This window comes from Tripterygium wilfordii, chromosome 22 (genome assembly GCF_013401445.1).
Source record: "Tripterygium wilfordii isolate XIE 37 chromosome 22, ASM1340144v1, whole genome shotgun sequence".
Taxonomy (NCBI): Eukaryota; Viridiplantae; Streptophyta; class Magnoliopsida; order Celastrales; family Celastraceae; genus Tripterygium; species Tripterygium wilfordii.
In genome coordinates, this window is record NC_052253.1 from 51,843 (window position 1) to 66,014 (window position 14,172).

General features: G+C 36.2%; 1 protein-coding gene across 5 annotated transcripts; it reads left to right on the forward strand.

The window, feature by feature from the left end:
* The first annotated feature begins 1,499 nt into the window (after nucleotides 1-1,499).
* Nucleotides 1,500-12,536, forward strand: LOC119990891 (sister chromatid cohesion 1 protein 4-like). Of its 5 annotated transcripts, XM_038837023.1 has the most exons (15): nucleotides 1,525-1,636; nucleotides 1,737-2,474; nucleotides 3,828-4,089; nucleotides 4,412-4,509; nucleotides 4,599-4,648; nucleotides 4,901-4,950; nucleotides 5,615-5,702; nucleotides 5,963-7,286; nucleotides 7,424-7,568; nucleotides 8,064-8,200; nucleotides 8,810-9,828; nucleotides 10,258-10,357; nucleotides 10,565-10,670; nucleotides 11,419-11,548; nucleotides 12,057-12,536. In XM_038837023.1, exons 2-15 carry the CDS (start codon nucleotides 2,351-2,353, stop codon nucleotides 12,195-12,197), a joined length of 3,774 nt encoding a protein of 1,257 aa, XP_038692951.1. In that variant the 5' UTR covers nucleotides 1,525-1,636; nucleotides 1,737-2,350; the 3' UTR covers nucleotides 12,198-12,536. The 5 variants fall into 5 exon arrangements, with proteins under 5 accessions (XP_038692950.1, XP_038692953.1, XP_038692952.1 ...); XM_038837022.1 differs by having other exon boundaries at nucleotides 1,500-2,474; XM_038837025.1 differs by having other exon boundaries at nucleotides 1,500-2,474; nucleotides 11,827-12,198.
* Nucleotides 12,537-14,172: the final 1,636 nt, after the last annotated feature.

Genomic DNA, 14,172 nt, shown 5'->3' on the forward strand with positions numbered 1-14,172 from the left:
ATGGATGTTATTTTTCTTGACCACGTCCATTGTTATGATATAAAATTGTAAAAAGGCAGTGGATGAATCGATAGTTATATCAAGTTATACAAAATATTTGAATTGTTATGGATGTGATTTATATTGTCCACCTGTTATTTTTTTAAAATATTCACTTTCGATATTATTATCCACATGGAAGGATTGGTTTGACAATCAACCTATCACATGCGTAGGTTGAGTGATCGAAATTGACAAATTAATGAATTATGCTATTATCAAATTAGAGCAAATTAAATTTTATGTTATTAAATTGGTATAATTTGAAATTCAGTGATCAAATTAAAACACATACAATCTTTCAGTGACCACAATGATGATAAGAGAGAGAATTATTCTCACTCACAATGCCATGCTAATTACATCATTTATGATGTGTGTGAACTAATAAACCGAGGATAATCATTTTATTGCTTATTACTGGATGAGTTTTTTTAAGCCGTGAATTTATTATGGAAGATATATAATTAATGTCAAATATTAGTGATGTTTATATTTAAATTTAAAGGGCACTCGATGAAATCAAATCTCGAGTTTAATAAGATTTAACTAATTTTCCCGGTTCACAATTCGAAGAATCATGATATGAGCCAATAGAAAGTGTTGTCACGTATTCTAACTGTACGCCTCGCCTGCAAAGTAATATAATGAACACTGTAGATTTATTATGGAATATATATAATTAATGCTAAATATCAGTGATGTTTAGAATTAAATTTTAGAGCGTACTCCATGAAATCAAATCTCAAGTTTAACAAGATTTAACTAATTTTTCTGGTTCACAACTCGAAGAATCGTGATATGAGCAGTGTTGTCACGTATTCTAACTGTGCACTCCACATGCATAGTAATATAATAAATTGTAGATTTATTATGAAAGATATATAATTAATGTCAAATATTAATGATGTTTAGATTTAAATTTCAAGTGCACCCCATGAAATTAAATCTCGAGTTTAACAAGTTTTAACTAATTTTTTCGGTTCCCAATTCAAAGCATCGTGATATAAATCACTGCGTATTCTAGCTGTGCGACTTGAGATGGGAGGGGTTCAAATTCTTACTCCAATTCTTGGCTCTAATTCTCTATTAAAACTCATGTTAAATCATGATATTTTTGTTGTTGAAAATGACATATTAGGATTTAGGAGTTATGAATTAGTGTAAAGGGTTTAGATTTTAAGATTTAGGGTTTAGAATTTAATTTTTAGGTTTTAGGGTTTGGAGTATAAGATTTATGGTCTAAAATTTAATATTTTCAATTTTGAATTTTTTTTTTCAAAATCTATCATATTTTAACATTATGAACCCTACAAATTCAATCACATTTTCTAATTCATGATGTAACATAAATTTTGATAGCAAATTAGAATAAAAAATTAGAGCAAGAATTGAAGGTCTCTTATCCCGTGCGACAGTGCGACTTACTGCATGGTAATATCAATAAGTAAGAAAATCTGAAACAAAAGAAAAGAAAAGCCTCTTCCCTTTCTCTCCAATCTCACATTTTCTCCGACTCTTTCTAAATTCTAACACGAACGCGTCAAACTCGGCTCTCGGCGACTTAATTCATAGGACTCGGATTCCAAACTTACAGGTCCGCGCTCTGTCCTTCTCGCGTCTGTCCCTTGGAGCGGACGTTGTTTAGAGGTTTTCCTACTCTCTAATGATTTTCTGTTACACTACTGCGACTGCAGTATTACGTTTGACTCGCAAGGTCATGAATGTAAATTCCGTATGTTTTGGTGAAATGGAGCCCTTTTGTAAGTTTACCATGTTTTGGAGCTGTGAAGGATGTTCTGATTTCGGTGTTTAGAGCTACTTTGGGTACTTCCATGAAGGGAAGCAAGTCAAAAGCGGGCTCAAGTGGAATTCTTTGGTCTGTTTGGGAAACTTTGGCAGATTACTTTCTGTATAACTTAGGGTCCCGTTGTGAATTTTGTAAAGTTGTATAATTTGAAGGTCTTGTTCTTCTTTTTGAGCTGGTTCAGTCGGTGCTGGAGTTAAGTTTAAATTTAGGGATTTTGGAGGAGAAGTATAGAAAAACTGGTGTCATCTCAAAAATTGTGTTGTAACATTAATTTCGTTCCTTGAGTTTCAATATTTTTTTAATTTCTTTTTTAGGATATTGGGCTAGTTTGGGTGGAAGTTAAAGTTGTATTTAGGGTTTGCTATTTGCTGTGAATTTGGGTTTTCCTTCGCCTTATTCAAGCTCTAAATCTATATTGATATTGGGTGGGACTGTGAATTAGACTGATTTTGGATGTGAACTTAGTTGTATTAGATATAGGTCCGGTTGGTTTAGGGAAGGATGTTTTATTCACAGTTTATATTGGCAAAAAAAGGGCCTTTGGGGACGATATGGATAGCTGCACATTTGGAGCGGAAGCTTCGCAAGAATCAGGTTGCTGATACCGATATTGGTGTCTCTGTAGGTTGGTACCTTCTATTTTTTTTTCATTGCTGTAAATACTAAGAATCATAGTATTGCTAGCTCAGAACGTTGGATTTTGTCAGAACATTGCTGAAATGAAAATATATGACTTCGTTGCATTAATTATGAAGATTTGCATCGCAATTGGTGAAATATATGGGGTTATTTCCTTTTAGTTATTAATTTTTTGTTTCTATATTTCTAGGTCCTCATTACATGCACTTTCTCAATAGATTCTATTTTACTTGATCTTGATTGATTCTAGTTTGCACTAGACCACAGGTGGTGACCCAACCATGGCATCTCAAAATTAATTTTCCCGTTATGATGTAATTCAGTTTTTGAGACTCTAGCATATAGGCATAGGGTGATGTTTTGAAGAGAGTAGTGAATGTGGAGTTATAAAGCTCTTATAAAGGACAGTTTTTTTCAACTTTAAGATTAGCCTAGTATGCAGTATGGACTATGGAGAAACAATTAAATATTTAAATACAATAAGCAATGGTGTTAAAAATCTTCCCTGGTTCAGCAGTTGTGCTTATTTAAATATGCATTCTGTATATTAATAATGTCACTTTTTGCATATATTGACTCGATATGATTTGTTTCTTTGACAATAATATCAGGGAGGAAAATGAAGTAATAGATAACTATATAATCATGATAGTATAGTTTAGTACCATGTCTTTTCTTGGGGTTTCCCCAATTTCTAAAATCTAAAGCTTTGTAAGTCATTCTAGTTGGTTTGGGCTACATCTCTGTTGGAGCTTTAATAACAAATTACGTATTCTTAAAATTAGGAAGACAAAAGTGAGGTATTTGAGATAGGTTTTGACATGTGACTCACTTTTGGGGCTTAACTTCGTGTAATTGGATGTGGCTGTGGCAGTATATTACTATATTATAACAGATATGTTTTAGAGGGGGCTTATTAGCTTCTTTGTCGCTGGATGGTCGTAATGGAATTTGAGGGTCATCAGGTCGTGGCACTGTAGTTACAATAAGTTACTTTAGAATTGTTTTTTCATCTTGTTTACTATCTTATGTTAGGGTGGATTTCCATTAGTTGCTTGGGGACAATCGCTTGGTGCTTAGCTGCAAAGTTATGCCATGCCTGACCTTTGCGGAACCCCCTTGGTGCTCCAATTTTGCGCTTGCTTGTATTATGGATAGAAGCCATGTAACTTTTTAATGACTGTATCTGAGTTAAGCCTTTGGTGCTCTTAATGCGTGCATCTTTTTTCTTATTAGAAAAATATAACTTGCATTCAAAATCCCAAATATGGTATTTATTGATAATTGTTTTGGATGGTATTCTTGTGTTTGCTCAACTTCACTTTTCTTCTGTTGACAGACTCGATTCTTTTTCCTGAAGTACCGATTGCACTTCGTTTATCGAGTCATCTACTGCTTGGTGTGGTGAGGATATATTCTAGAAAGGTGAATTACCTTTTTGATGATTGCAGTGAGGCTTTGCTTAAGATCAAGCAAGCTTTTCGCTCTACTGCTGTGGACTTGCCGCCAGAGGAGTCAATTGCCCCTTATCATTCTATAACCTTGCCAGAGACCTTTGATCTTGATGATTTTGAGCTGCCTGACAATGAATTATTTCAAGGGTTTGCTTCAAAACATTCTCTGATGGCTAGCGTAGTTTGTTCTAAAAACCAGGCTTTTACTTATAATGGACAAGTTTTTGAAACTTGTGGTTTTGAAGCCATAGCTGAACTAGTCTCTTTCATGAATTTATAGTGAGCCACTGAAATACTGTTGACAATAGTGATTGTTTCATGCACTGCCCCCTATTTAAGTAATTGTCAGATATTTTAGTGATCACTGACAGTAAAGTGAGCACGTTTGTCTTAATATTATTAGGTGATTTCGCTAACAGTGAATCTGGTTGTAATGCCATGACCTGTTAACACGTAATTTTTCTTGCAGTAACTATGTTGATCATCATGTCAGTACAAGGGAGCAGATTACTCTCCAAGACACCACGGATGGTGTTGTTTACTCCACGTTGCAATTTGGATTGGATGGTGAGTACTTGCTTATGCATGTCACCAGGCATGACAATAGATTTAACTGCGTTATTTTTGTGCTTCAAGTATTTATAAATCTTTTTCAGAGCGGTTTGGTGATGGTGACACTTCTCAGATTGGTTTGGACCTCGATGAGGTAATTCTATTCTAGTCAGGCTTGCAATTTAAATTTTACATTCTTCGCGTGGTTACATTGTTAATTTACTTGTTGGTACATTGTTTTCTACAAGATACTTGTATCTTTCTTAAAGTCCTATCCCTGGTGATCTATTATATTTGCTACATGTATCATTTAGAGTGAAGTAAATCATTTTGTGTGATCTAAGTTGTGTATTCTCATATCATATATTGTTGCTAATTAAATCATTTTTACTCTTGGCACAACCAGGAGCTGATCTTGGAAAGGGTTGATTCCCCAGGACATGATGGAGTTTCACAGTATGCACTTCATATCTTTGTTGTTATTATTTTTTTCATCTCTGATTTGCACCGTTCGTTCCTTCACATCATTTCATGGAATGCAGAAGGTTTAGGAAACTCGTGGGTTTTTCATAGATAGCGGTTCGAAATCATTGGGATAACTAAGAGCTTGATTAATGTACTTGTAGTCAATTATGATCCTTTAATTCATTGATGGAGGGGTTGGTTTATTTTGCTCTGACTTAATTTTGGAGGTGTTAAGACATATACGTAAGGTCATTTGAGTGACATGTATCCGATATTTTTATAATATTATCTGTTGTTAGTGGCAGTCCAATTTGTTTTCCAGGGGCATGCAAATGTATTTGTACATTGATATACACACAAAAGAAGATGCCTGCGAACTGTTTTTGTTCTAATTGGATTGATCTATTATTTGGTGAGAGCAACGTAGATTTTTGAATTCGGCCTTCCTAGTGGAGCGGGCACTCCAAAAGGCAGTTTATTTGTTGTGTGTGCTTGTTCTTTCATGGAGGTAGAGGATTGATTTGATTGGTTTTCTTCTAATTATCTCCTGGTTGGGATTGTTTTGGGTGATTAATTTACTGGTTGCATAATTGAAAGACATAATTTTTTTTTGAGGTTTTAACTGATAAAGCTTATTCATTTTTCGTGATTGCAGAGTGGATCCTCAGGCTTCTGTTGAACCAATTATCTGTATGGAAACTGGAAATTTTGAAATAATGCCCCCGAGTGGTAGTGGGAATCAGGTCAAAATGTTAGCCTGAAATGTGTATTCAAATCACTTCTTTTGTTTTTGATATATGATCTATTGAGGAATGATTTGTGTTCTAGCTTTAGCAAAGTGAATTGCTGTCTTTATTTATTCGGTTATATTTTCCTTTTGTTATTCTCTCTTTTTTACTGGTCACTCAGTACTCAGTAGCATTTGGAAGATTATTTGTGTTCTAGTTATAGCATACGAATCACCAGTTCCGTTTGGTGAATATGGTTTTCGATTTTTCAACAGGTCAAAGACCAAGCTGCTAATTCTGAACACATGGAATATGCTCAAACTCCATCGACTCCTGGATTAGTGGACAAGCCAAACTTGTCCAGTGTTAAGGAGGTTTTGGGACGTGATGATCAATTGGACTTGGAAGATCAAAATTCAACAAAATTGGTAGGATTAGAGAGCAGGGAAAATGGTTCCAGTAAGTCAGATCCACACCAGCAGGATACAAATGCAAGGATTTTGTCTTTGTTCAAGGAATTAAACCATGATACTGCTGTACTCATGCAGACTGAGGAGAACGGCTGCCTCGCTGGTGAGGTTGAGGTAGATGGGTATATTGTGGCAACGAACAATTCAAATCTCATAGAAAAATCGCATGATGGCGTTACAGGCCATAACAAACTTAGCGTGTCATCTGTAGACAAAATGAATGGGAATTATGCAAAAGCCACTGGGGTTGGGTCATATGAAACTGTTGAATCTCCTCACGGCTCTCATGCCATATTTGATTCAGAGGGCTCTGATCGCAGATTTTTTCCAGATGATAACTCTGAGCTTGTTTCGGCATGCCTGGTGGATAATCAGGCATTATGTGATCTTGAAGTTCACAATGATGGGGAAATTAATATTAACATTGAAGAATCTCATTCACCTGGAAATGCTGCTGCATCAGACGCTTCTGGCAGAACCAAGGAGAAAACAGAAGCTCATTCTCATCAGGAACCTAAGGAGTTTGAAAATTTGGACAAGGCTGTTGTTAATGAAGAAAAATCAAGCCATATGCATATGCTTATGGCATGCAATTCCCATATGAGCGAACATGGCGTGTCATCTCCTAGATGTGATGAGTCTATGCTTAGCAAGTTACAATCAGATGATGTTGGGCCGTGCTCACCAGAGGCAACCAGGAGAGAGGATGGTCTGGAAGCCGAGGATAATCAAATACGGCAAACTACTTCATGTGAAGGAATTCAAGCAAATGGAAGGGGATCAGATGAGCAACTTGACAATGCAGTTTCAATTGACTTTCAATTTGAGAATGTAAATAGCTTCATGACTTCTGACTTTCCCGAGCCTGAAAAGTTGCTCTCTGTACCTGAGGGGCATCTTGATAAACCAAATGGTTTACTAGCTAACTCTACAACTGACACAGAAGCTGTAGAAGGGGGTGATGGAGGCGGGGATGGGACTACACTCATTTCTGGGAAAAAACGTAGTTTTACAGAGTGTTCACTTACCGTAGAAAGTATGAAATCAGTTGAGTCATTTGGTTTGATCACATCAAAGAGGACTGCAGAAACAATTCCTGACGATGATGATTTATTGTCTTCAATATTAGGTATTGAAGTTAATTTTTACTTCTTGCCTTTATAAAGTCATTGCATCCCATCGTGGATTATGAGTCATCTATCATTCATGCAAGTTTTGGATGTGTCTGGAAATATGTGTATGATTGTATGCATTTGCTTTTTTCAGTTGGAAGAAAATCATCTGTTATGAAAATGAAACCTACTCCACTAGCCCCCGAAGTAGCATCCATGAAACGTGCCAGGTCTGCACCCTGGGGCAGCATTTTGAAACGAAAGGTGCTTATGGATGATGCAATGGTCTTGCATGGCGAGTATGTCTTTCTTCAGCCTCATAACTTGTTCTACTAATATGAAACAAAGTTTTTTTGAAATAAGTATTCCATGAACAATCCTTAACTCAAAAAGTGTTCTCCCCCTCCCTCTCTTTTAAAATGGAAATACTCTGTGGTGATTCGGTTGCTATGTTGGCTCTTGCCTTTTGTGTTCTTTTTTGCTACCCTTATTTTATGCATGTTTTTTTGATTCTTAGCTTACCTGTATGCTACTGATTTAACAAAGGAGTATCTCCTTGCAAAAAGTATTATGCAGATGGTTTTTATACATTGAAAAATGAGTAATATTCGATTGAGTCGTATTTTTGCTTAATAATTATTTGCATACTGTTATCGGTATGTTTTTGTATCAATTATTTGCATATTATTTATGCAAAGATGATTATTTTCTTTGTATTGTGTCCTTGGGTCTCCTACCTAAACTTCATTTTCTCTATTAAGATACTGATGGATACGCCTTCTTTTCCTCTCAAGCATTATACGCCAGCAATTGACAAATACTGATGGCATTCGTCGCGTACGGAAAAAAGCTCCTTGCACTTATGCTGAAATTTCAATGATTCAGAGGCAATTCTTGGACGAAGAAATTTTTAAGGAACCCATACCAAGTGGTGAGTTATCCTTGACAGAAGAAATAAAGGGGTGTGAGGGGGGTAGGGTAGGTCCATCGTGCTACATGGGTGTCTTCTATGTCTGCACTTATGTAATTTTTGATTGATACAAAGGATTTCACTTTTGGATGTCATAATGTATACCTGTTGGTTGGGTGACAAGTTTGGGGACGGTTTTCTTCTTCTATGCCTTAACTTCCATTACTCTTCATAAAAACTGACCTAAGCTCCTCTGTGGAAGCTGATATTGTTTGATGAGGTTAGAATCATTGTACAGATGACAACATAGATATCCCCAGCTGGCAATAGTACATCACTGCCAGCTGGTAATAGTGCACAAATGCGTGCTGTAAACAGGGCAGTATCATATTCTGCAATGCTTTATGTTCCTCTCTTCCTAAGTGCTTATACAAGTTAGTGGCTCATGAATGTTGTTTTTATGGTAACAATTTTATCAGACATGAATGCCTTTGACAGTAAGCCTATTAATTTCATACCAGTTAAAAGCTTTGCCATTCACTACTTCTGCTTGGTTTTGATTTTGTTCTCGGTGGCATTACATTACTGCATATAACAGCAGAGAAGACATGATTTTGTTTGTTTTTTCAGGTATGCCTGTAGAACTAATATATCTGCACAGTGAACCATTTGATTTGAGTGGAATCCAAGTTTCTGAAAATGATGATAATAATGGTATTTCTAGAGGAGCAAAGGATCTGGACTTTTCAGTTCGACCTGGTATTATGAAGGACAGTGAAATTGAAAGGAGCACTGAACCTTTAGTTCTTGGAAATGAGGTTGACCCACAACAAGCTGAGATCACCCATCAGAATGAGAGCCAGCAAGATAATGACCATCACCTATGTGCTTGTGATACTCAAGGTCATACAAATGCTATTGCTTTTCAAGATGAGCATTTAGCTGAGATAGTTGAAATGGAAATTGACCAAGAGAGGGTTGAAGTCGCTAATGGAACAAATCATTCTCTCCATTGCTTTGAGACATCCCAAAGTGATTCTGTTGGTGATAATTGTAAAGTGTCTGCTGTCCTGGTCACGGATGTTCCTCTAAATTCAGATGCGTTGTGTGTGTCATCTAGCAAGATTATTGGTCAACCTGTTGTGGTTTCTTTACAGGAGATGTGTGATGGAAAAGGAGTAGATGCTACTGAAATTGATCATAATGTTGGCAATGTAATTGAATTTGGAAAGGCGCTGAGATCAGGGGATGAGTTGGAGGATAGCAAAATTGTGACCTCAATTGAAACCAAAGCAGATGCTCAGACAGATGATTCTGCAATCACTGGCAATGAAAATATGCATCCAGAAACTGGCAGATTCGATAACCTCACTTCCCTAAATGGTGACAAACCTGTGGAGGAAGTTGAAAATAATAAGCTAGGTATTGATAACCAGGATGTTCTGCTGGATGTGGATTTGGGGAACTCTCTTGGGGTGCTAAGTGAAGGGCCCAATATTGAGTGTACACACCCTGTGGAATTCAATGTTGATGTCAAAGATGCTTGCATGGATGATGGAACATACCTATCCTATCGAGAAACTGATCCACAGAGCCTGACAGATGAAGAGATAGCTGCTGTTCATCGTCTCCCCATGCAAGATTGCCGAGTAACTTACTTCTGATTTTCTCTTAGTTCTAACTTCTAAACTATCTTGTATATTATCTGGATATGGTTACCGGTGCTTGGGATGATGGACAAATATGAATCAACAGTACCTTTGTGCACCGCATCTTAACTAAAGTGTGTGAGCTCCCAAGTAACCCATGAATCTACATTGCGTAGATCTTTTTTCTTTATTACTTTCTGTCCTATATGAACTCTGCCATGATGATGTGCCCTTTTCTTGTATAGAGGCTTTCAAACAAAGAAAATGTCACAAAATCTGGTGTGCACTAGTCAAATGCATGTCCATGTTATTTATGCTATGTTCCTCGATAGGATTGCTATGTTGGGCCCGAGTAGCTAACACTTAAATTGATGTCATTATTTAATATTTTAAAGAGTTGTATGCTGATATTGTTTTCTATGTCTGTAGGATGTTAATATGTGCCTTTTAGGCTTGAGGAATGTCCTAAATTCGTTGTTTTACTGTATGGTGCAGGATGTTGAAAATGTCGCTCCTGGAAATGATACAGGTTTGTGTCTCCAAATTCCAATAGGAATCCCCTTAGTCCAAACACTTAATGTCGAGGTAGTTTCTGATGAGTTATGCCCCCTCTTGTGTGATAATATCATAATACTGGAAATCCATTTTTGGGGATAGGGAAATCCCTGTTTTATGGTGTAGTTTCAACTCGAAAGAAATTGCAATTTGTGATTAACGTTGTTTTCGTTTTCCCCAGAATTTTTGAATGTAGACGATGATGATGCAGCTGAAGAGGATGATGACATGCCATGTGCTGAAGAGATTCACCTTCTTGAGAACAGTGGATGGTCTTCGCGCACTAGGTACTTGTTGTTTATGCTTAACAGAGGCTATTGAGGGACAAACAGCGGCTGATTTTTCCTCTAGTATTTGCAGAATAGGATCGAGGGTTTGGGTGAAAATAACAAGGATGTTTCTCTTTGCATCTCCTTGCTGCCTTGATAATTTGTTAACCATTAATAAAAGAAAATAATGAGGTTGCGGTCTGGTGTCTGATATAACCATTAAGGTTATGGGTTCAAAATTGGAGTATAGGTGTTTTAATCCTTTGATAAGGTGCCTTGATAATTTGTTAACCATTAAAAAAAGAAAATAATGAGGTTGCGGTCTGGTGCCTGATATAACCGTTAAGGTTATGGCCTTATGGGTTCAAAATTGGAGCATAGGTGTTTTAATCCTTTGATAAGGTCATGCTAATGATGCTCATTTAGGATCATTTCTGAAACTTCCTCACTTGACTCTGCTCGGGATATATTAATTTTGCAGCTAAAAACCACGAGGGGCAGACTTCAGTCAGTCACTTTTGTTTTTTATGTTGTGCAAACTCAGTCTGAAGCTGAATACAACACTAACCCATTTTATTAATTTTGAGATAATGTGGTAGTCTATCTATACTATATTATTACTAGGGTCGGACAGTTAAGCTTTACCGTTAACATTTCTGGTTACATAAATATGTTTTGTTGCTTGTTGTTTTCATTGTTGCTGTTGTTAATGAAGAAGGTTTTCTCAATCCTCAAAGTGTTTTTTTGAAACTTTGACTTCTTATAGGGCTGTTGCCAAGTACCTTCAGGTTTTATTTGATAAAGAAGCTGTACATGGAAGAAAGTTTGTTTTGATGGACAACCTTTTGGCTGGCAAAACTCGTAAAGAAGCATCGAGGATGTTTTTTGAAACATTGGTAAGTTTTCCAAACATACGTATGCTGAACTTCTTGTTTTCCTTTGTCCGTAGATCCTTATGAAGAACCTGCAGATTTTGCATATACTTTCTGAAAATCTTGTACAAGTTTTGATTGCTACTTAGAGGTGATAGGTTCAAACCACGAAAACAAATTCTATGCAATGCGAGGGTAAAGTCACATACATCTGACATTCCCCGTCCCCTGTTGCTACCATGAGAGTGTTGTCCATCGCGCAAGGTTTGGTTTTTTATATGAGAATTTTGTGGATGTTGCAGATCTGTGGGATGTGGAGTGATACCAGATTGCCTGCTGTAGGCAAGATGTTATATTAATAGTAGAGTGAAAGTTTGTCTTGCATAGCATAATTGCTGTGGTAAAAGTGGGTTCTCACTGGGCTTGTTGAAGGAAAATGTATCCAGCTACTTCTCAGGATTGTGCTATGCTTCTCAACGGAAATGATCCTGCATGTTTACTGCTTGACGGCATATATCTCCCTATTTTGCAGGTTCTTAAGACAAAAGATTACGTCCACGTTGAACAAGAAAGGCCCTTTGACAACATTAATATAAAGCCTCGTGTAAAGTTCATGAAATCAATTCTAATCCCTCGCGTAGGAAAGGCAGAAACAGTTGAAAAGTTTGTGTAGCTGTAGTTCTTGATATGTTGAGTAGCTGTCGTTCATCTGATACTTGGATGGGTTTTCTTCATTATATCTTTAATAAGTTGCGTGTTTTTTTTTTTTTTTCTCAATTCTTGTTATTATTGCTTAGTTCTTGTAAGTGGTTAATTTTTTTTTTTTTTGGGTGGGGGATGGTGGTGACAACTTTGCTTGGGTAGCGCTTGTCAACATGTGGCAGTAACATAATAGAGATCCTATCTGTGTACATATTTGTAAAATATCATCACAGTTGGCAATTGAAGATGCTAATCCTGTGTGATAGAAATTTTTATTTTTCTTTAAGTTTTTATGCTCATATTTTGGACACTTCTTTCAGTAGCTTTATTACTAAATTCATTCTCTTACTCAATAGGCACAACAAAAACTATCATTTAAAAAGTGATCTCTCATTTGATTGAGCGGATGGTTCTTTATGATTTTCATAACTGTAAATGGCCTCTTACTGCAAATGACAAATCGGTAGAAATAAAGCAAATTTCAAAATTCGATAGATACTCTTCTTCTGTTATTGCAAACTAAATTCTGAGTTAACTCACCAAGATTTCTTAAACTTGAATACATTACTGCTGCACTTATCATAGGTTTGGGAGACTTTTGTGGATCATATTTTGTGGGTCTCTAGCATTGTCATATATATATATATATATATGCATCAGGTAATGCACTCCATGAGAGAAACTATTTGGATAGTTTGGGAGACTTTTGTGAGTCTCTGGCATTGTCATATATATACATATATACACACACGCGCATCAAGTAATGCACTTCATGAGAGAAACTATTTGGATAGAAGGAAGCAAGATAAAATAGTTGTTTTAGTGAAACACTCATTTAGTTATTGAAATTGCATATCAATCATAGTGTACAATAACTTAACTTGGTAGTGATGCAATTCAGTAACTTCATTTTTACACCTTAATCAACTCGTAGCTAGATATAACTCCATCGTCAAAACAACAACTTCATGACTGTTACAAAATGACGCTACTTTCTCCAAAAAACAATCATATGCATTCTCCCTAAATATCTGAAATCGTCTCTTGGAATGTTCAACCAGCATTATAGTATTCACAATATCTTAATCTTTTTTTGTGATGTTTAGGCCAAGTTACTTGTCATTGACAGAACCTTCCTCATTAGGTGTAAATAAAATTGTGTTATAAAAAAAACAAAACACATCCTACACTCCTTCATATCCCATGCCATCATCACGAACCTACTTAAACACACTAATAATTGTTGCAAACATATTGATCAAGCTAATCAAATTGGTATACTATGATTCCCAATGTGCATCAGAAACACAAGCTAGACTATTGTCTTGAGTTAACCCTCGCCCGATTATAAGTTCATCATCACTTATTGTTTTAAAGACATTTATAGCTTAAACTTCAAGAAGAGCATCATATCGTTTGCAAGAGCCTCCTATAATATTCAATATGATAGCGTTGAAAACCCACGAAGTGTCTGGGTTATTTTTTTGTCACAACCACTAGAGCCAATTGGAGTTGATGAGTAAAGTATTGAATTTAATAAGTTAATTCATTCTTTCTTCAAATTAATATCTTCAACCCATTAAACTCTCCATCATATTACAAGCTCCATCATACCCTTGTCTACGACACCTGAAAATGCTCAATCCATATCTAAATAACATAGCGTCAATCTTGCCTTTAAGTGAGGTGGGAGTGGTACTAGTTACATGCTCAGAGAATCTCCAATGACAAAACTATTTCAAGCACTCTAAAATACCTTGTAATTTATGCACATCAAATCATCAAGACTATCCTCAACAATGATATGCAATATGAAACACTCCAAACTTAAAATTTTCAACTACAGTTTCACTCATTTTTTTTTCTATTCTACTAGCTCTCTTGACTAAACTTACAAATGTCAAATGTTGATTGGTTGTGCAACTCTAATAAAAGGTACTCCAAGT